This window comes from Hydra vulgaris, chromosome 01, assembly GCF_038396675.1.
Source record: "Hydra vulgaris chromosome 01, alternate assembly HydraT2T_AEP".
NCBI lineage: Eukaryota > Metazoa > Cnidaria > Hydrozoa > Anthoathecata > Hydridae > Hydra > Hydra vulgaris.
The window spans coordinates 57,820,001-57,845,000 of NC_088920.1; the positions used below are offsets into that span (position 1 = coordinate 57,820,001).

The window sequence follows — 25,000 nt, forward strand, 5'->3', positions numbered from 1 at the left end:
TAACAATACAGTATGATCTAAACATGTGTTAGTAGTAAGAGCGCTTCCTTTGTAAACGACAGGTTCGGAGTTTGGCTTCCATCACATCCCTGGAAGTACTGCGCTCAACTTAGTTTCTCCACACAGCAAACTTGCTTGTTACAGTTTGTGTTTCGGAGGTATATAGCTGAGAGCCGGTTGTACCACAATTAACAAAAAAAAAAAAATTAAAACAAAAAAAAGAGCCTCCAAGACTGTATTGGTCCCCTTGGGCCTTGAAAAGGTATATAAGGAAAAAAAAACAAGAAAACTTCGCTCTCACCCAATGCATTTACACTATAAAAAAAAATTTGTCAATTTAATATATTCTTTTTATAAAAAAGAAATAATGAGGTGTTCACTATCATTGATAGGCAAACACACACATTTTGAAACTACATCATTTATGCTATATATAGAAATAATATCTTCAACTTGAGACACTTTGAATGTTTTTAATATTTTTGAGTCTAAAGGATAATCATAAAATGAGTTTACATTACAAAATAAATTTACAACTATAAATACATCAAAATCTTTTTTAATCATGCTTTGAAGGGTTCCAACTTTGAAAGTATTCAGAAGTACACAATTATTATTTTGTGTTAATGAAAACAAATGATTGAAGTTTAATATTCTTATACTGAATGCCGCTAAACAACTCAGGCCATATTATTGGACCGTTGTTATGTTCATATAGGGGTAATCTTTTTTGTATGTTTCTCAGAGACAAAGATTAGCATTTTTTCTGAAACTCGTCATAACTTGCTCAAGTGGTAATGACGGTTTTCTTATAAGCTTTTTAACAATTTGTAAGTAATTTTCAAAAGGGAAAGCGCTTATTTCATCTAATGCACCAAACCGACGAACATCATCTGGTAAATGAATTAGGAAGTGAACATTGTAAGTAACAAACTCTGGTCCATATAATTTTAGTGAATGTTGTACAAAAATTGTCAACAATTTTTGAGCAAAGTTGCACATATTATGACAAAGCTTACTGCTAACAAGACATGAAATAGCTACATGAAGAAGCAAAAAATGTTTGAACAAAATAGTATTAATATTGTATATAAGAACTAATGGACCAGTACACAACAAAAACAAATGAAATTCAGTTGCCTTCCAACGATCTAGTTCAGTAAGGGAACGTTGTTTACGTGCAAACTCATTTGGTATCGAATTACATAACAACTTCTGGTGTTCACTTATTTTCATGACTTGTTGTGCAGATAATCTAGTTTTTAAAGGACCCTTAACCTAAAACTGTATTAATTTTTTCATGACACCTAAACAAACCAGATGCACATAATCCAAGACAAAGTCGGTTACCATGCCAATAGACAACTGTGTTAGAGGTGATTTAATATTATTTTTCTAATGATCTTCATACAACATATCATTAAATGCTTCATTAGTTCGAAGAGGACTATTTACTTCTGGAAATGTCATTCTTCCTATATGTTTTCCTGATTGAATGCAACGATCACAGTTATAATAACCACTATACTGCTTTGTATTTTTTTTCAAATGATCGTGCAGGAGCATCGCACACAAAACTATGAATTTGAAATTGATAAAGATTTTTCTTCAGTATTATTCCATTCTTTTCCAACTGAGATGCTTCAGATACAAATGAGTTCAAAAATTCAATAAGATTTGAAGGTTTTTTATATCCAGCATACAATCCAATTAGAAAAGGCTTACTTGTGTAACTTGGTTGCTTTAACAAACCAAAAATTGGCCACAGCTATAAACCAATACTTTTAAATATAGGCAAAGCATTAATATTGCATTGCATTGATAATTGAGAACATTCTGATAGATTGACAAAACTTTGTTCACTTTTAAACACTTTTTGCAAGCATGAAGCAATACCGAAATGATGATATATACCACCACTACTTAACTGTTCATAACTCATATATCTCGGTGTTGACAATAAAGTTCTGGGATCAAGGAGCAAAAAAGAATGATGCGGTTGAAGTATATATAAGAGAAATTTTATTGACTTGTGAGAAATATTTTCTACAACAGCCCAACGTGTAATTTCAACAACAAGCAGTCCTTCGTTATTATCAGTGTCGTTTTCATCAGTATCTGGAAAATTGTCAGATTCAGATTTAGATTTTACACTATCACTGTCATTCATTTGAAGACATACTTTATCATTCAATTCAGATGGATAATTATTAACTTTTTCATTCAGTATAAAATTATAATGTAGAACTTGATTTATTTCACCAGGTTAATGAAAATTATTTTTTCTATCAAAATAGACTTCCTTAATTATATCTGCATTTAATGTATTAGTGAGTGTATTATTAGATTGTTCAAGTGATAAAGTACTATGAATTTGAACATCGTCTTCATTTTTGGCACTTGAATTTTGAATGTCTTCCAAGTATGCTTGAACTCTGGCACGTATACGACACCTTATAGAAGAATATGACTTGGATCTAATATCAATTTAGTTTAAATTATTTAGTGAACTTTTCGATACAACTATCATAGGATAGTTGTATCTTATTCAATAAATATGACAGTATTGATAAATTCATTAAAATATTATTAAAAAGTTATATGTATATATTCATATAAATTGTTAATAATATTTAATAACTATATAATATTGGTATTCATGCATAAAACTTTATAAATATTTGATAAAAAAAAAAATATCCAAATAAGTAAAAGTAAAACTTTATACACATTTGCTTCAATTGAAGTGACCATATTACATAATATGACCAATAATGTTTATATATGACATTTGTTATGATAACCAATGTAATTATATTGATTTTCGTATAAAATATTTCATATATACTATATAAAATTGGTTTTCATGCTTAAAACTTTATATATTTAATATGACATTTGTTATGAAAACCAATGTAATTATATTGATTTTTGTATATAATATTTCATATATACTATATTAAATTGGTTTTTATGCTTAAAACTTTATATATTTAAATATTTAGTATAAGTGAAATATCGAGTAAAAGTAAATAACTACATAACTTTATTGGTTTACTTTTAAACCACGTATATATATATATATATATATATATATATATATATATATATATATATATATATATATCACATATGTGGTTTATATTTATATTTATATTAAAAAAAGAAAGGTGGTTTAATTTAAGTAAACCACCTTTATATATACAAAGTTATTTAAATATTTACTTTTACTCGATATTTCTCTTTTACTAAATATTTTTATAATTTTTAGTATGAAAACCAATATTATATAGTATATTATATACGAAATTCATATATTATATATAAATATAATAAATATTATATACGAAAATCAATTTAATTACATTGGTTTTCTTAACAAATGACATGTAGAACCAATATTATTTGTTATATTAAGTTATATGGTGAAATAACCAATATTATATAATATAATACCAATATTAAATATTGTTTTTATACATAAGAGTTTATAAATATTTAGCAAGAAAACGTTTAAAATTTTATTGATTTAATCAAAAATAATAATACGAAATATATTTCAAAGAATTTATTAAACAATATACTTGCTAGTCATCATTTCTTTGAAGAACTTTTACTTTATTAGATCAGTTCTTTTTCCATCTTTCGAGAAATTCTATATATTATGGAAATATAATATAAATAAGTATAAAATATAATATAAATATAATATATTATTAATAAATATAATATATAGCTATTTATAATATAAATATAATATAGAAATATAATATAAATATAAATTCAATATATAAATAGAAAGAATAAAAAGAAATTATATAGAATATAGTATATTTTGGCTGGCCCAACGTTATCCTACCGAAGTAAGTAAGACGTTTTTTTTTAATTGGTTAGCCCGACATAAAGATATCGACGTAGGCAGGACGTCCCATTGAGTTCGGTGGGCCGATTACTAAATTCCGACAGTGGGCCAAAATGTTGTCTTATCTGGGAATGTAAAGTTTGAAAATGTTTTATTTAAGCATCATATACAATTATAAATGTTTATTTTTTATTAGTTTTTTCAATTCTGATTCACTATCAACAAGGCAGCAAAAAATTGCTATTAAGTTCTAATATACTAGAAAACAAAAAGTTTAGGAGCAAAAAAAACGGTTGACAGAAGACTTGAAAAGTTGAAAATTTCAACAGTTAGAAAAACATGAAGATGGGAGAGAGATCCAAATAAAAATGTTTAAAACATGCGTGGAAAGTCTAAGAATAAGGCTTTGCTTAGTGACGAGTCAAGCGAGAATGAGTTTTTGTTGATGGAACTAGAGATGATAGCTTCTTGAACAGCAACCCTGATTGTATTTGTAGAAAAGAGAAAGAGATGAAACTTTACGACGATAAAAGAGGGGCTCAAGTTTAGCAAACAGAGTGGGTTCAACTACGTTTGCAATGCGTTTTTAAATCTTGTATAGAAGAAAAAGAGTATCATTAGAAGAACTAGCCTAAGTATGACAAAAGTATTTTATACAGGGCGAATAAGTACGGGGCGAGTAGAATAAAGAAAGAAATTAGAAAGAGTAAGAAAATGCCGAGCGCAGTAAAGAAAAGAAACCTTAAGAGATGCTAATTTACCAATCGATTATTTAAATACGGATTTCATGAAAGCTTAGAAGTAAACAATGACTTAACTCTTGCAGTTAAAAGAAATACAGAGTATGACAAATTTTTCCAACAGAAACTTTTGATTAGGCCTCAAGTAATTTTTGCAGTAATTTATGTATTTTTTAGTATGTTGAAGGATTTTGGCAACACAATCAGTCACAAAAGATTACAACTTGATCGAGAAAAAAAGGAACTCATATTTGCAGACCCTTTATCAGCATGTCAAAGGAGACTTAGAGATGAGGACTCAATGAGAGGGTTTCAACTCATCTTTTAGGAAATGTCGACAGTACTATGATAGTTGTTTAACTTTAATTAAAGCTAAAAACTCCAACTTCCTGCAAGCCTCAATCTGTTGTAGAAGTGAGATCAGGTTCAAGTTCGACTGCCAGATTTGAGCGATCGAAAAGGAAACACTTTTGTTAATACAATAAGTTGGGTCATCAGATCATTAGCAAACAGAGCCACATTAAATGTAAGTTTGGCAGGAAGATCAATAATGTAGGTAAGAAGCAAAACAAGGACTAAGGATAAAAAATCAAGGTACCCCATAAGTTACTGGAAATAAAAAAGAATATTGGCTTTCAATGATAACTTCAAGAAAATAGTTAGAAAGAAATGAATTAATAATCTCAAAGAAAAGGAGGCATTATCTTAGACAGATTAGAAAAACATTATATCGAGCAACGTTTGTTAGAAAAGAATAAAGTTATTTAGTTATCAGCATGTAGAGAAGTAGCACCTACAGTAGAAAATGGTAGTGTTAGAAAAAAGAAAATTTGAAAAGAGTGTCTTACATATTGTATGAATGAGCATAAGTTTTTTTCTCTAATTTAAACATTCTAGAGCATTTTTTGAAAAAAATGATCTAGATTGTTTATATTAGAGAAACAGCAAAAAAGAGGAAGGCTTAAACCTGATGATGATGATCAACATCATCCGGCTTTAGCCTTCCTCTTTTAAGCTCCTGATGATATTGGTGTTAATCATGATGATGATTATGATGATGATAATGATGATGATGATGATGATGATGATGATGATGATGATGATGATGATGATGATGATGATGATGATGATGATGATGATGATGATGATGATGATGATGATGATGATGATGATGATGATGATGATGATGATGATGATGATGATGATGATGATGATGATGTTGATGATTATGATATTTTTATATCTATATATATATACAAAACGTAAGATCAATTTTAATTTATAAAGATATGCTTTAGGATGTATAAATGTTTATGCAGCCCCAGTCACAAATCTGGCCCCGGCCTCGGCTATATTTTATTAAACATGGTCCCAGTCCTGGTCAAATATCAAACCTGGTCACTTTCTACGGGCTGGTAAACTTTTATTTGTTATATTCATAACCAAACTTGGTATGAGAAAAAAACCAAAATATAGAGGAAGAACGATTTCGATACTTAAAAACTGCGGCAGCAATCATACAAGAGGACATCCGATTATTAGTCCTTGACCAATTATCCCTCGCCTAGTTAAATAATTTAACACCAGGAATATTCTGGAGTTATTGGCTTTTTTTTATACAATATTATAATATGGTCGATTGCCAAGAAACTTATATAAGCTGAACGTATTGGAGATTAGCAAGCTTATTTGAACAGCATTTACAAAAATGCTTCCTTATTTCCAAGCATTGGGACATTTTCTTTATGTTAAGTCTGCACACTTGTATTTGCAGGATATGCTAAAATATGCACAATTAGAGAAACTAATGAATTATAGTGTTTCTCCAAAATTTATTGAAGGACTTTTCATCATTAGACGTTGCAATAAAATCAGTTGTGGTACTTCAAACATTTAATATCAAATTAAAACGCGCTGATAAAATACTTCTTTTAACCATGGGTAGCACCATAAAAGTTAATGATGAGAAAATACCTGTAAATCCAGTATTGTTATTTCAACATATGAGTGTTACTAAGACATTTGAGGATGAAATTGAAATGTTTTTGAAAATTAATTAGCCCCCTATGTATTATCACTGTTAGATGAATCTAGAATGCGTAAAACAGAAAAATAAGCTACTTACGATTGCTTTGAATCAGTAAGTATTAAAATTTACAATTTAAATGTCAGTTACATCATTGATGGAGAATATTTATTACACCGAATTGTGTGGGATCAAGAAAAGCGTTCAACGTTTTTTTTGATAAAATCATTCAGTATGTACATAGATATTTTGGTCATTCAAGTCCCTAAGTAGTATTTGATGATTGAAGCGATTTTAAGAAAAATGTTAAAACTGCAGAACAGCACCATGAAATGTGTATTTTAACCAGGCTATTGGCTTTGTTTTATAAATTTTTAATTAGTGATAGACACCAAAATCTACGAAAATTGATCTGAGTTATTAAATAAGGCTACTAAGGTATACTTCGGCAATATTTTTTTAATACTGTTTATTAGAAAAAGTCTTAAAAATTTTACTTATAAAAGTTTATAAAACTTAAATTTATTTATTTGATAACTTTATAAATTTTACACATGAATGTTATAAACCAAAAATTTTTTTAGACACATTGCTAAAATGCAACTTTTAAGTAATAGTAAAGCTTTATGTAAACTTTAACATTTACATAATTTTTATAAGTTAGATTTAGTCACATTTTCTTTAACATTTTCTTATAAAAAAGTGCTGAAATGCTTTTTGTTGCTATTAAAATGGCTGCCGTGAGTTCCTTGAAAAATGTACACAACTGAGCCCAACTATTAAGTTCAGCATTATTATATAAGATTAAGGTACATTATATTTTTTTTTATTTTATAATATTAAAAAAACTAAAAACATGTAAATGTTTACGGTTTGTTTAATATTATTTAAAAAGAAACTTTTATCAATTTAAATGAATAAATTAACCTTGCTATGCTTGCATAAATTTATAAAAAAGCAAAAAAATGAATCTAAAAAAAAGGAATGATTTTTTTTTTAAATAAAACATATTAAACTGGAAAAAGTAATTACAATAAATAAACTATAAACTTATAATGAATAGATAATACATATATTTTACATATATTGTTTTAGCGTACCGACGCTTTAAGAATTTAGGTCGCCAGCTGTATGCTGTCATAAACAAAAGATAGGTCAGCTTTTGCATTAGCATTGCCATATGCTGACCTGATTTTCACAGGCTGTAGTAGTGAAACTGAAGCCTAAGAAAAACAAAATATTAAATAAAATATAGGGAAAATTTAAAATAAACTGATAAAAAAAACACAACATAAAAAATCAAAACCAAACTTAAAAACAGAGAAATAATAAATAATGATAATAATAATATTAACAATAATAATATAATAATAAGAATAATCATTTGAATAAAATGATAATATAAATAGTAACTATAACATTATAATTGTAATAAATTATTTTAACTAATAATAAAACAATAGCAAAAATAACTATCATATAATTTATAACCAACTCAGCCAACATTGTCATACGGAAACCGTCCGGGGCCCATACGGGTTGTCAACTCGGTCTCGTATGGGAAGACCAACGGTATCCCGCCAGATCTTGGCAGCGGTTTCCATATGGGGCCCATATAGGTATGCCCGCTTGGTATTCCGTATGGGTCTCAGTCAAATCCCCTACTTTAAAACTTTAAGGGACCCATTTTGGTTTGCAACTGGAACCCATATGGGAAACCCATCGGGAACCCGCCGGATCTTGGCCGCGGTTTTCCTCTGGGTTCCATATGGGTATGCCCGCCGGGTATCCCGTAAGGGTCCCTCAAGGTTTACCCATTGCAAATCTTAAAAAACTCCATTAAAATGTTTAAAATTTACAGAAAAACAAATTTATTTATAACTTGATTAGTTTATTTTAAAAAAAAAAAAAAAAAACTACAGTCGAAATTAAGCTAACTTGAAACGATTCTTTAATCGTATATTGAATGCTTCCACGGTTATCTTGCAAATTGAAAGCTTTTACATTGTTGTTTAAACGACTCCTTTGGAAACCTCTTTACACAATATCTCGTTTTGTTATGACCTGTAAAAAAATTAAAGTTAACTGTTAGTCTCAATTTTTCAAGGTAACATAAATCACCCTAAAGTTTCATCAATTAAGACTCATCAGAAACCTTATATAACAGTACCGTTTCTACTAGATCCAAGCAACCCCCTCCTTCAAAAGGGCCCCAAAATTCTTTAAAATTTTTCCAATAGATAATACTCGATAAAATAAAAAAATATATATGTATATATATATATATATATATATATATATATATATATATATATATATATATATATATATATATATATATATATATATAAACCAGGGTGTAAACAAGCCTTGTGGAGTCCCATCAAATGCGGTTTTCTCAAATGCTCATAAAATTAAAAAAAAAGTCCTCAAAAAGTGGTGGTGTTGTCGGCCATGCTTATTAAGTCTTACTGCAAAGTCTATTTCAAGTAGTACATGTGCTTTGTCAAATATAAAAAATAAAAAAGAAATATATATTTATAAGAATAATCTTAAAATGAAAGCGGCAATGATATATTAGGGTTAAAATAAAATAAAATATATAATTCATAATAATAATTAATATATACTGATTAACTAATCTAAAAATATATAATTCTTTTTAATCAAAATTTAATTTGCCGTGTCATTGTGAAGCCAATATTATATTTATATATATATACATATATATATTTATATTTATATATATTTATATTTATATATATATATATATATATATATATATATATAAATTTTTGAGTCTTTTGAGCAGCAATATAGCAATCTAAGCCTTACTTATTTAGTCAACTTCGTACAGTCTACCCACTAACACTAACGTTTCCAGGCATATTTATGAACCCTTCAGCCTTCAACCCTTCATAAAACAACTAAAAAGCTGCAAATTTCTCAAACATAACCTATTCATCAAAGGATTCGTCTGCTTTTTAAATCCTTTTTAACTAAACCATTTTTCTTTTCGGATTTTCAAAACAATTTTGACCTTTATAAGCTGAAACAAAACATTCTAAACCTTGATAAATTTAAATTGTTAACAGTGTCTCAATGCAATGGTTACTGATTCATCAAAATTAGGCATACTAAACTTCTGATTACATCTTTGTACGTGTTTATTTAAGCAACCCTTTGTTCTTTAAACAAGCTTTTTTAATTGATCTGAAAAAGTTTTGTATTTGAATGAGGGACATCTATCAAGTCCTTGAAATTTAACTGTGTAATTTCCTATATGTATTAAAGAATGGACATTGTAAACTAATTGATCCTTACCGTAGAGTTCACCGAATAACTGCACAAAATACGTTAATAACTGACCAGCAAAAGCAACATATTTTTTCAACAAAATAAAACATTATAAAACTAGAATTGCAACTGAAAGAACTAAAAGGTTTGAATAGATTTTTGGCTAAATCATCCCGTTTAAACAACTGGCCCAGTGTATCCAAAAAAAAAGTCTAAGTTAAGTTGTTTTCCATTTTTTAGTATCTAATTAAGACCTTAGTTTTTAGAAAAATTTCCTGGAATGTAACGAAATATCTGGAACAATCTACCAGATAAAGTATTGACTGTAATCAATTTACATCATTTGGGCCATTTAACCAAAGGTTGATGAGTCTTCGCATACCCTAAGCATACAAGATGAATAAAGTCTAAAGAAAAATTTGTCACCATGTCAAAATTTAATTCCATTTAACACACCACTAAGATGTTCAGAAAGCTTTTGATGACAAAAATCTGAACCAGTCCTTAAAATTGATGAAATATTTGGGAGTATTAACTTGCCACACCACTCTCCTTTCTAAACACAACGCTTACGTCAATTATAGCCATTGTCCCCCTAATACACTTAACAAATGCTCTAGCTGGTGCATGACATATGATAACAGTAAAATTAATTTCATACTCAATATTTTAGGCTCTGACAGCAACATTTATAAACAGCAAAAATGTTTTGCAAATTTTATTTGATATTTTTTATATGTATGTTTAAATTTGAAGCTAATAACAGGGGTTGCAGCTAATATTTCAGTTGAAGCTGAAATATTAGCTGCAACCCCTAACTTACAGATAACATAGTTAATGTGATGAATATACTTTATCATAATACATATGTTTTTTTCATACTTGAATACTTATTTTTTTATTTTATAATACATGTTGTTTTTTTTTAATATTTGTTTTTTTATAAAATTTAAAACTTAGGAAAATATAGATTTTTGCGGAATATTCTGTAGATAAAAATAATATTTTCTCACATTACTCTTATTGTGGTAATAAACAAAGGAATTATTTACTCCATTACATTTGCCCCCCAAAGTTCATGCAATTCTATCATACATAAGTCTTTCACTAATTTTAATAAATATAAGTTATTACCATTATTATTATTATTATATTTACTAACCTGTTATTACTAATATTTATCAAAAATACATTCTGGTTGTTGAAGTCACTTTTACTCATATCAGTATGCAAATATTGTTAACAGAGTGCACCAAGATGAAATATTCTTAAACATGCTGCGAAATAAAAGATATACATAAGATACATATCAAATAAGACCTATGACCTGGAACTTAGCACTTTTATCCCAACATTTTATAATTAAATTATGGAAAACAAAAACAGTGTTCATTTTACTATAACTCAGTTATAATTAATAAGCATATGGTCATGATCTTTATAAATAACTTTTTTTAATTATCGTTATTTATGTTAAAGTTATCAAGTTAACTTAAAGTTTTATAATTAAAGTTTGAATGCAAAAGTTTATATCAATAAAAATGTTATCAGTATTGTAAACATAAGTTAAGTATTATAATTATTTACAAGTATAAGTATTGTAAGTATTGTAAGTTATTAATAATAATAACTTATATATAGAATAATATGTAATAATAAATATTACTTTATATGTAATAACTATTTTATATATAATATATTACACATAATATAATAATGATATTATTAATAATAATATATAATTATATATAAATAACTTATATATAAATAATATATAAGTTATACAAAGCAGGAGATCCAAGTTCGAAACGAGCTCTGGACAAATTCTTGCTTCACGGTAAGGAAGGAGGCGTAAACTTCCAGGTTAAATGTACTTCCGCGGTGCTCTGTGATAAGACCGTTAGGACTTCTCGGGGCACCCCCATAGAAACAAAACAAAACAAAAAAAGACATGAATATTATGATATTATTGTTAATATTACAAACGCATAGTTTTATATCATGGTCAAAAAATATCAATGATTAAAAAATGAGGTAAATGCATAACAATAAAGCCATTTTCTGCATCTAAATGTAAACACATAGGGTGGAATGCAAGAAGCGAACTTGAGTCAAGTTCGACTTGAACTTTATATTGTAACCAATATCGGCAGAGTATGGGTTTTCCCCTAAAAAATACTCTGCCGCTATTGGTTACAATGTAAAGTTTAAGTCGAACTTGACTCAAATTTGTTTGTTGCATTCCACCCTTAATATTTATATCTCACTGTGGGTAAACTTCGTTTACATCAGTCATTTTACTTGCATAAAATATAGAAAAATCAATGGAAAAAAGTGGATTTGTAAAAACAGTTTAAAAGCTTTATATTTCCTAAATATAACCTATCCATCACAACATTTGCCTGTTTGCTCTTTTTAAATTTTTCTGGCTAAACCAAAGTTTCGATTAAACTCAAAACAGTTAATACTATCACTAGCAGAAACAAAACTTTATATTTTGATCATTTTAAAAATGCAAACAGTGTCTCAATGGAATAATTACTTCATGTTTAATAGTTACTGAAACATATGCTAAACATATGTTGAACTTTGTAAATTTATTTTAAAAAAATATTAAAAAATTCTTAAATAATGGTGATAAATGAAATTTTAAAACAACGTCTTTTTAATGGAGTTTCACAGTAAAAAAATAAATCGAAAAGAAACTTTCTCTTTATTTACAATGTAAATATAATAAATAAAAAAATATAATGCATAACAGTTAAATTTTTAAATTTTTTTGACGCACAATACTAATTATAAATGGCAACCATCGAGTAAGTTTTGTGATTTTTTTAATTAATCTGTTTAAACCCTTTGGGAACCTTATGGAAAACCCGTCAAATTCACAGATCCTTCGGCCCTCATAAAAACCAGATAAAACCCAATCAAGCAATATTTTTATAATAATCGCTTATTTTTTAACCATATGGGGCCCGTCCGGAAGCCAAAACACTTACCCGTTAAAATCCCGTTACCGTAAGCCCAGACATAAACCTTACGGTGCCCGTCTGTCAATGTTTGCTAGGAAGGCAGAAATTGTAAAACCCATAAAAATAACAATAATAGCAATAATAATAACAACAGTAGTAATAATATTGTGCAATAAAACTATAAATACTATAAATTTGATAAACACTCAATAACAAAAAATACAATAAAAAGGCTAATAATAAATTAACTTTTAATATGATGACATGGATAAGTAAAATTGGAAAGAAATAAAATGAGAAAAAAAGAAAAAAAGTTAAAGTAAATACAAAATCAAATAAAACCGTAATTGATTAAATCTTTAAATACTTTTTCAACCGATTTTCTATTTTTTTTTCCTAATTGTCTAGCTCTTGATTAGAAAACAATTTACAGAAAACAATTTTTTTTTTTTCTAAAATTCTTTATTACTTTGTGTTCCTTTTTTTTTGTTTTCTGCAGCAGACATATTAATTATTTATTGATTATTTTTAATTTTAGTAATTTAATTCAGACAAAATATTAGAAGTCATTTTTTTTGGCTTTTATTTTCAAATACTTTCTATATTTTCTACTATATTGATATGTTTACTCCATTTATCTCTGATTTAATTTTTTTTTAATTATGTTTTTATTTTTTGAGGTGTAACAATAGGCAAGCAATGTTCTTGTTTCTTGAAATGTAACTTGAGGTAAAAATAATTAAAGACTCTACAGCAAATTATAGTTGCTGTATTTATCACTAATTTATTTTTAATATTATTTTTGTCAAAATCAGGTTGAAGAAGAGTGCACTGTACAACTTAGTTTTTATTAAGATTTGCGCCAAGTTCTTATACATAATTATCCATATTTTGACTACCCTAGTTATTTACTGGTTGGGCTAAAAAATTATCTTCTTTTATAGGTTTAATACCTATATTAATATATCTATCTGTCCAACTTTAGGGCTTGTAAGAACTTGATATTGTCTGACAAGTAAGCATAGATATTAGACCCTTTAACATTCAACTGGTTCCTAATATTATCAAAAAAAGTTAAATTATATAAATATTTCAAATATAATTATCATTTCATATACAGATTATATTTTTAGATTTCATTGCATAAATGTTATATTTTTTGAATTATAAGTTTAAAAACTATTTTTTACATGATTTCAATTTTATTTGTAGATGTTTTTATAAAATACGGTTATCTATATATTGTTTTATTGCTTATTTAAAATACTATATTTATTAAAATATTACATTAAATATTTTTATTAATGTGTTTTTTCTGAATGCAGCCTTGCTTTGTTTTGGAGTTTCAAATTGACAAAGTGTTTCATATAAAATTGAAAAATTAAATAAAAAATGCAAAACTAAGGTGGCCAAATGTATGTGTTTCGGTTTGGTTGGTTTGCTCGTTGGTTGTTTTGTTTGTAGGGATTGTTATCCATGTAGGGATTTGTACGCGTTTGTGTACGCATATAAAGAAAGTTTAAACAAATTAAATTATCTAAAATAAAGTTGTTTAATGAATAAATTCACTCAACTAAAAGTAAATATAGTAGTTGGAAAGACTCTTTGTTAATAGCATGTTATGTGTCAGTTCTTTGTGATGCAATAACAAGAATGTTAAAATGCATCCAATTTTAACTCCTAAATTTGGTGTTAAAATGAGAGTGAAAATTCAGCTGATATGGGTTGCGTAAATAGAGGAAAATCAGATAATTTATCAGAAGTTATATTTAAATGCATTAGTGCGACCAAAATAATTTCAAAAATTACTTCAGACAATACCAATATGAAGTTCAGAAGTTTAAAACAAAAGGGTACAATATTTACTTAATGCTAGTTGTCAAAATTAACTGTAAAATTATTGGCATCAGTTACATTTTCTACACTGCATCTGATTGTTTATTAACTGATGTGGAGATAGTTATTTCTCAAATTTATTAATTTTTTTTCCACTGTTTCACTGTTCGAGTTCTAGTGAAGAAAACTTCTTGAAGAGGACTAAGTATCAAAATATGTTAGAATTTTATATTTTGCCGCAGAAAATGGTTTAAAATTAGTTTTTGACTTTTTTATAACGTAACGAGTGAAATAATTTTTTGTTCACAGTCAAGCCAACGTTTTTTAAAACACTGTAAAAAAAAAGAAAAAAAAAGAAATTTAGAAAGATGATGTTTCTGCTGCTGAAGTTGCTGCTCTATTAAAAGATTTAAAAGACCAAATAAAATCTAAAAAAGAAGAAAAATTTAAACTTTTCATGGTAGGGCAGCAATTATAAGTTACCAAAGAGAGTAATTATCATCATTTGAATGATCATCTTCTGAAGGAAGTAGACATTTTTACATTGTCTGCCAAGAGTATGCCTTGTTAAAAAGCATTACGTTATTTGGATTTTTATTTACGAAATGGTGATTTAACATACGCATCAAGCACATTACGTTACACAAAAACATTTTTCATTTTAAACAGTCCACGTAGGAGTATTTGACGATTTTAGCTGGCCAAAATTGGAATTATTAAAAGTGGCCGTACCCACCTAATTACCTACCCTTATTATCTCTCGATAATGGTCGCTCAATGAGCAATTAATGGTTTGGTTATAAAAGTAGTAATTGGAACTACACAGTCTAGTTAAATATCCGATCTATATATGCGTGGTTCATTTTAGCTACGAGCGATTTTAGTGGTATTTATTGAAGCTGTGTACAAGTGTTTACAACAGAAGTTTTACAGTGTTATATCATGGATGAATCTATGACAGGTATGTACATTATTTATTCTTACTACCGTTTTGAAATATTAATTACCACAAAGTTATGTACCATAAAACTTAGCATTTTTTTAACGAATTTTAAAGTAAATTTTGACTTTAAAAGTGAAAAAGTTATAGTGCGCATTGAAACCCTCTTAGTTTTTTTCTTTTTTCTATGAGTTTATACCACTAGCTATTTAAAAATCTTAATTTCAACTGCCTGTTGATGCCATCTAAATTTTAATCATGTTCTAAGCACATCAAGGTCCAAGATGAATTTTTCAACTTAATTTTTTTTTTCTAGATGGGTCATCAGGAATGCAATCAGTCTCTCGTTTGGATTTCTACAACAGTATTCAGCAGCAGGAGGCTCCAAATTTCAATGAAAAAATGGACTTAGCTGATCAAAATTTGTTATCAATAAACCAATATACCGGAGAACTAAAAACAGTATACAAGCATCAAATGTCGAGGTTGAAAGCTATTTTTAGAAAAATGTGGTCGTCTTCATCCAGAACTCATGAAATATTTATTAAGAAGCATGGCCCTTGGCTGCAAGGAAGTTTCCAAATACCGGGTACCCCATCCACTCCATCATCAGCAGGACGACCAAGAAAAATTTTTGTCAATTTTAGTGAACGTTCAAAGAGGAGAAAAACAGAACAGCTCAGGAAAGATGTGGAACCAGAAGCTATTGTTTTTGCAGCTGAAACTTGTTTGACAACAAGGGCAAAAGAAGTGCTGCAACCGTCCTCAAAGATTTTAAAACATCTCCCAAACGAGCGGGAAAGTATAAAAAAGCCTATCGCAGCAGTCTTGAACCTACAAAAAAATCATTGACACCGTTAGAGGCTCTTTTAATATTTACTGACGGAGGCCTAACAAAATCTCAATATGAATTTGTACGTACAAGTGACAAGAAGCAATGGCCCTGCTACAGTATTTTGGTCGAAGAAAAAAAACATGCTATCCTGATCCTGATTCATTCTCAGTCACAGATAGTTTAGCTGAAGTAGACTTACAAAGTCTGTTAAAACATACTGCCGAAAGATTGGATCTAGAAGAAGTTATCAAGACTCTAACGGAAAGTGGGCGTAAACATATGAAATTATCTACGAAATGGGGTTGTGATGGCTCCCAGCAGACACAGTTTAATCAAAAGTTTGAGGATGACTCTAATTCTGACGCCAGTATATTTCAACGCTCAATGGTTCCATTACAGCTAGCTTGTGGAGTAAATAAAAAGGTTATCTGGCAAAAACCTACACCATCGTCTCCAAGGTTTTGCAGGCCAATTCGAATTAGATTCATAAAAGAAACTGCTGATGTAATAGCTGAAGAAATTGATTACATGGAAAATAAAATTGCAGGCTTGAAACCAACTCAACTTCAAGACATAGCAGTAGAACATGTGATGATGTTAACTATGATTGACGGTAAAGTTTGTAACGCAGCAACCACCACTAAATCGACCATGCGATGTTATATTTGTGGAGCAACATCAAGACAATTTAATGATTTGGACAGAACATGTGTTGACAATCAAAGCAGCTACAAATTTGGACTATCCATTCTGCATGCTAGAATACGGTGTTTTGAAAGTCTCCTTCACCTATCATATAAATTGCCTGTAAAAAAAAGGCAGAAAAGGCTGAATGAAGATGAGAAGAGACTCATCTCAGATAGGAAAAAGAAAATCCAAGATGAATTCATGAGCAAAATGGGCATTCTTTTCGACATACCTAAGGTTGGATTTGGGAATACCAATAACGGCAACACAAACAGGAGATTCTTCAACAACCCGGAAACATCTGCAGATATCACTGGAGTAGACTTCCGTTTAATTTTCAGAATAAAAATTATCTTAGAAGTAATTTCCAGTGGCCACAAGATTGATGTAGAAAAGTTCAGACAGTATACTTTGGATACTGCAAAGCTTTATGTTAAACTAAACCCCTGGTGTCCAATGACTCCAACTCTGCGTAAAGTTGTAATACATGGTCCTGATATAGTAGAGAATGCGCTTTTGTCAATTGGACAATTGTCGGAAGAGGCTGCCGAAGCCAGAAACAAACAATTTTCTAGAAAAGATTGTAACCAAGATATCATCAATAGGTTATTGTTAACATCCGACCCTCTGTTGTCCAGCATTGGGAAAAAAAAACACAATCTTACAAAGCCTTTTTCAAAAGAAGCTGTGGAATTGCTTCTTCCTGGAGAAGTCCAAGATTCCGACACTGAAAACAACGAAAATGAAGAATATTCTGACAATGACGAAGTGGAATCTAATTAAATATCAAAATATAATATGTTATTTACCATAATAAAGTTTGAAAAATAATATACCTTTATTTCCTCAAATCCTATTGAATAGAATAAAATGTAATCCCTAAAATACCCATCTTTCCCCTATATTGAACGCCACTGGCTTGGATTTGTACAAAAAACATTTAATTTACAATTTCTTGTCATATGGTAAAGTTTTCAGCTGTTAAAAAGAGAGAAATAATTTTGGTCAGCTAAAATCGTCAAATACTCCTACGTGCAGTCTTTAGAACAGTTTAGGCGGAAAATATTAAGCTGTAAATAATTGTTGTAAAACACTTTTGTGGAATATTTTTTTATTAGATAAAAAAAACTAATCGATATTAAATTTATTCCAATTTTCCGTATTTTAAAAAAACTTTTATTTTTAATTAATTTTATTAAATTTAAGTTAATTTTATTATAAAATAGAAATAAATAAAATTTTATTTTATTAAATTTAATTCAAACTCTTTTAAAAATTTTGAGACCCTCCGTTTTACAATTTTTTATATTGCTAAAATTTCCAAATTTAGTTAAAGTGAAAAAAAAATTTTTTATTAAATTTAATTCAAGTTACTTTTATATGTTCGTGCTAAGCATAACTATATATATATATATATATATATATATATATATATATATATATATATATATATATATATATATATATATATATATATATATATATATATATATATATATATACATTTTAGTTTTAAAATCATTTTTAAACAAAAGATTTTATTTTATCATTTTTATTTAAATTGATCATATACTTGACATTGATTAAAAATGAATAACTAGTTTATGAGTAATATGCAAAAATTTTGATAATGCCAAAATGTGACAAAAAAAGTTGATAGTTTTTATTTATTTTTTGAATCTTAAAGTGATCCCCAAGTGCCAAGGCTAATTGTGTTCATATCATAAAAAATCTTTGATGATAAGTTTCTTGTTAATAAAACTTTCCAGAACAGATATTTTAAAAATATTTATCGAGATATAAGTGAAAAACTTTATAATTTTTACCGCAATTTTTTTTTTTTCTCGAAGGTAAGTTCCGGCTTTTTGACTTTTTTTTTTAAATACTGATCTCATTAATGAGCTTTTGCAATTAATTTTTATGTAGAAGGATGTCATTATATATTTTATAAAACAAACCGAATTTTTTAAAACAAACTTTTATAACCAAATAAAAATAACACGATCAACAAGTTAACGCTTTAAAGGCCCAACTTATATTTATTTTTATTTTAAAAACAAAACAAATTTTAGTGATATAAATATAAGTTATGTAAATTTGTACTGTAAATTATACTAATATTATTATTAAAAACAAGTTCTACTAATAACATCTTAAAACCAAAAGTACTATTATTTGGTCTTTTGGATCCTTCAGTAAAAAATTGTGAAAACACTTTAGGTTTTACGGTAAATGAAAAGGAAATATTTTAATGGAAATAAAGCAAAGCAAAGCAGGACAGCTGTAACCATTTAATAACAGATTTTATTTTTTCAAGTCTCCAGTTGAACTAAAATGTTATAGGTATCACAAGCATTTTTCTATTAAAGGGAAAAATGCAATCTAATTGTGTAATTATGTGAATTTAAAATACATAACTGACCTAATTATACTTTTAACTATGTAATTCCTATTACTGAGTAAAGTTACATTTACTTGCGCTAAACTTTTCCATTATACAACAAAATCTCATAGCAAGGCCTGAAGATATATATTGAATATCAAATTGATTTTTTTAAATAGTCTATACATAACTATAAAGTTCTATATTCCAAAATTACTTAAAAAACTATAACTTTTTTAAAATAATCAAATTTTCTTAAGGAAACAACCACATTTCTTTCAACAATTTGTTAACATTGGTTGAAGCTTTATGTAAGACAAATACATATGTTTCCATATGTACAAATAGATTGCCAATGATGTTGGGCCAAATATAAATCCTTACTTACAATGAAAACTTTAGCAGCTATTTTGTTCGTTAAATTTAGTTTAGGATTATATAACCCAGTAAACATTGTTTTAGTAGATTTGAGGTAGGCCAATATAGTCATTTTTAGTTACTCATTAGAGTTTTGCTAATCTCTTGCTTAGTGGACCAGTAACAGCAACTATAAATGACGAGTCATAATTTTCCAGCATGTTAATAGTAGCTAGTCATTGGCTAGCAATTTTTGGCGACTGCCACTAATTGTCCACTGCGTAACCAACGATCAAACCTAAAGCGGTGCGTGTAAAATGTCTATATAGATCTACTGAAAATTAGCCACAGAATCGTAGTTGGGAAAGCTCAAATATTGTGAAAACATTGAAGTTAAAAATATGACATTTTGCTAAAAAGAATCAATTATCACTGCAACATTTTTGATAATAAAATACATAAGTGTTTAACATTTATTTTTTATAATTAGTTACTTGCACATGCTTTTTTTTAAAAAGTAAATTTTTCAAAATAATGGTTCCTATAATATTTTGAAAAAACCCATTTAAATTTCAAAAGTTATTTCTTGTACGCGTCTGGCATTCTTTACACATGCTCATGTTAGAGTATGGTCACATCTAGACTGAAGAAAGGGCAACCTTTCGAACCTAAGAGAGATGATTTTATGGAGAGAAAAAAACAATAAATCTCAATTCTTTTATTAATTTAATCATAATTCTTGTAATTCTAATTTTTATTTCTGTATATAGAACTAATTCTGCAAACGTGAATTAATTGAAACTTATAAACTTTTGATTGAGATTTCGTTTTTAATTGTTAAAGATTGTATAACATGTCCTACATAATTATTCTAAATAATATCAAGAATCTTTACAAATTATTACAAAACTATTTACAACATCAAACAAGCTAATGCTAGCTCAAGAGTAGAGCAATGTTAAAACAAGTTGTTTTAATTTTGCCATATTTTTTTACAAAGTAGAGGTTGGTTATCAACTTTTTTCTTATGTAGTATCAATTTTAAAGAGATAAGCAATATACTAAGATAAACACTATTACTCTAAGTTAGAAAGTGATTATTTAATAATGTTATATGAACTGATTCGTTCCGTACTACATTTGATAAGGAGTTGTTTCCTTTGCTCTGTAGATTATGGCTTTAATTGATCAAAAATTTGTTTTTTTAGTGAATCCTAAATGTCCCAATGGTTGGTCACAAAATGCAGAGTATTGCTACATGTATCAGAGCAGTGTGAAAAATTATCAAGATTCATTGTCTTCATGTCAGAGTTATAAAGGAAGTTTATTAAGTGTAAAAGACCAAGAGGAAAATGCCTTTATTTCAAACTATATTATTAGCAATAACTTACAAAACACTAGTATCTGGATTGGTAACATTTTTTATTTACAAATTTTATTTGATTGATATTTAAAAGATAAAAATTCGAAAAGCAAAATTATAAAAATTGTTTATATTTTTTAAAAAGGTCTTCATGATAACAAAGCCTTAAGAAAATTTGAGTGGTCAGATGGTACACCTTTATCTTACACTAATTGGAAAAATATGGAACCTAGCAATTTTGGTGGAAATGAGCACTGCGTAGAAATATCTAATGCTGGTTGGAATGATATTAACTGTGGAAATAGTTTAAGTTATATTTGTAAACTCAAAATAGGTAAAAAAATTCAAAAAAGCAGTTTTTTATTTAAATTGAAATTATATATAAAATACCTTTTATTTTTCTAAAATAGATTAAATGTTTCTAGAAATTTTACTTTCACATATATGTATATATATATATATAAATATATATATATATATATATATATATATATATATATATATATATATATTTATATATATATATATATATATATAAATAGTGTATACTCAACTATAAATTTAAGTTTTCTAATATTATTGAAAATCTTATACATTTTTGAAATAATCAATTAAATTCACATTCTATGACAATTTCTTGTTTAATAAATTAGGGGAACTAACTAAAGTTCCACGAAGGAAAAGTTTTTTTCTTGAAACTTACAGTATATTGAATGGGAAAAGCGATAGTTTGAAACTTTTCTTTCTTCAGGAAACAATAACAGTTTTTTAACAATTTGTTAAATTTGGTGGAAGCTTTATGTTAGCGAGGTACATATGTTTCCTTAGATCAATTTTTTTTCATTGGCAATGTTATTTAAGGCCAAAGATAAAACCTATCTTACAATGAAGACTTAAGCAAATATTTTGTTCCTTATGTTTAATTTAAGATTATATAACCCAGCAAACATTGTTTTAGTAGATTTGCAGTGTGCCTATACAGTCATTTTTAGTTGTTCATTGGAGTTTTGTATATCTTTACTTAATGGACCATAAGTGGCAGCCACTATATATAGCAAGTCATTAATTCTCCGACATTTTAATTGCGGTCAGTTATTGTCTAGCCACTCTTGGTGCTGCCAATAAATGTCCACTATAAAGTCGATAAGCAAAACTAAAATGGTGCGTATAAAGTGTCAATGTTGGTCCAATGAAACTCAGCTATAGAATTATAGTTAGGACACCTCAAAGTTTCTCAAAATAATGAAATTTAATAAGATTACATATTGCTGAAAAGAATTGTTTTTCACAAACAAAATTTGTAATAATAAAATGCAAAAGTGTTTAACATGTAGCTTACAAAATTTAGTTACTTGCACATGCTTTTTTAAATGAGATAAACTTTTTTTTTAACTATGGTTCTTATAAGTTTTAAAAAAACCCATTTCAATTTCAAAAGTTTATTCTTGTACGCGTCTGGCATTCTTTAGACATGGATATGTAAGAGTATGTTCACATCTAGACTGAAGTAAGAGCAACCATTGGAACCTTTGAGATGATTTTATGCAGAGAAAAAAACAATTAATCGCAAATGTTGTTTTTATATTTTATTAATCTTAATTCTTATCATTCTTGTTTCTGTATAAAGAATTAATTCTGCAAACCTGAATTAAATAAAATTTAAAAAAGTTTTGTTTAAGGTTTTGTATTTAGTTGTTTCAGATTTTATAATATGCCAGATAAAAACATTCTAAATAATATCATGAATATTTATGAATTATTGAAAAAGTATTTACGGCATCAAACAAACTAATGCTAGTTCAAGAGTAGAGCAATGTTAAAACATATTGTTTTGATTTTGCTATCTTTTTTTACAATATAGAGGCTGGTTACCAACCTTTTTCTTATGTAATACCAACTTTACGGAGATAAACAATATATTAAGATAAACGTCAATACTCTAATGTTAGAAATGATTGCTTATTATTAACTGGAAAGTTCAATACTATATTTGATATAGAGTTGTTTCCTTAGCCAAATTGGTTATAGTGTTACTAGGTCAAAATTTAAATTTTTCAGTGAATGTTAAATGTCCTAATGGTTGGTTAAAAAATGCAGGATATTGCTACCTGTATCAGAACAGTACGAAAAATTATCAAGATTCGTTGTTATCATGTCAGAGTTATGGAGGAAGTTTATTAAGTGTAGAAGACCAAGTGGAAAATGCATATATTTTAAATTTTATTATTAGCAATAACTTGCAAAGCATTACTATATGGATTGGTAAGCTTCTTTATTCATAAATTTTATTTGATTCATATTTAAAAGATAAAAATTTGAAAAATAAACTTATAAGAAGTTTTTAAAATTTTTAAAAGGTCTTCATGATAATGAAGCTTTGAGAAAATTTGAGTGGTTAGATGGTACACCTTTATCTTATACTAATTGGAGAGCAAATGAACCTAACAACCTTAATAGAAATGAGCACTGCGTAGAAATATCTAAAGGTGGTTGGAATGATAATAGCTGTGAGAAGAGTTTCTGTTATATTTGTAAACTCAAAATAGGTAAAGAAATTCAAAGAAGCAGTTTATTTTTATTTTATTTAAATTAAAATTATACAATAAATACTTTTTTTTTTCTAAATTAGCTTAAATGTTTCTAGAACTTTTACTTTTACATATATATATATATATATATATATATATATATATATATATATATATATATATATATATATATATATATATATATATATATATATATATATATATATATATATATATATATATATATATATATATATATATATATGTATATATGTATATATATATATATATATAAATATATATATATATATATATATATATATAAATATATATATATATATATATATATATATATATATATATATATATATATATATATATATATATATATAAAACTGTAACTTTTTTAAAAAAATCAATTAAATTTACATTTGATGACAATGTGTTTTTTGAGGAATTTTGTTGAATTAACTTAAATGGCAAAAAGAAATGTTTTCTACTTGAAACTGCCAGTCTGTTGAATGAGGAAACAAATTGTTTAATAAGTTTTTTTCTAAGAAAACAATCACATGTTTTTCAACAATTTCTTAAAATTGGTGGACGCTTTATGTTAGCCTGGTACATTTGTTACCTTAAAATAAATAGCTTCGATTGCCAATGTTATTTGGGCGAAAGATAAATCTTAACTTACAAAGAAAATATTAGCAGCTATTTTGTTCGTTAAATTTAATTTAAGATAACCCAAAAATACTGTTTTAGTGGATTTGCGGTGTGTCTATATATTCATTTTTAGTTGGTGATTGGAGTTTCGCAAATCGGTTACTTAGTGGACCCTTAGTGGCAGCCACCATAAATGGCATGTCAATAATTATCCAGCATTTTAATTGCGTCTAATTATCAAACACCATTACTCTAATGTTAAGAAAAAACAACATCACTCTAATGTTAGAAATGATTGCTTATTATTAACTGATAAGTTCCATACTACATTTGATATAGAATTGTTTGCTTAGCTCAAATGGTTATGGTGTTACTTAATCAAAATTTTATTTTCTTAGTTAATCTTACATGTCCTGGTGGTTGGATACAAAGTGCAGCATACTGCTACCTATATCAGTACAGTCCGAAAAACTATCAAGATTCGTTGTTATCATGTCAGAGTTATGGAGGAAAT

The 25,000-nt window shown here is 27.4% G+C and overlaps 1 protein-coding gene across 11 annotated transcripts in view; it reads left to right on the forward strand.

The window, feature by feature from the left end:
- LOC136075470 (macrophage mannose receptor 1-like) overlaps positions 1–25,000 on the forward strand; it is a 137,239-nt gene that overhangs the window by 75,065 nt on the left and 37,174 nt on the right. For 10 of the 11 annotated variants that reach the window (XM_065788765.1, XM_065788755.1, XM_065788761.1 and 7 more), the window contains exons 8-12: positions 21,144–21,347; positions 21,444–21,632; positions 23,357–23,560; positions 23,656–23,844; positions 24,885–25,000. The exon at positions 24,885–25,000 is cut by the window's right edge and continues 88 nt beyond it. In XM_065788765.1, coding sequence (XP_065644837.1) covers positions 21,144–21,347; positions 21,444–21,632; positions 23,357–23,560; positions 23,656–23,844; positions 24,885–25,000 — 902 coding nt within the window. The remainder of the gene's footprint in view (positions 1–21,143; positions 21,348–21,443; positions 21,633–23,356; positions 23,561–23,655; positions 23,845–24,884) is intronic. The other variant, XM_065788766.1, reaches the window with a different exon arrangement.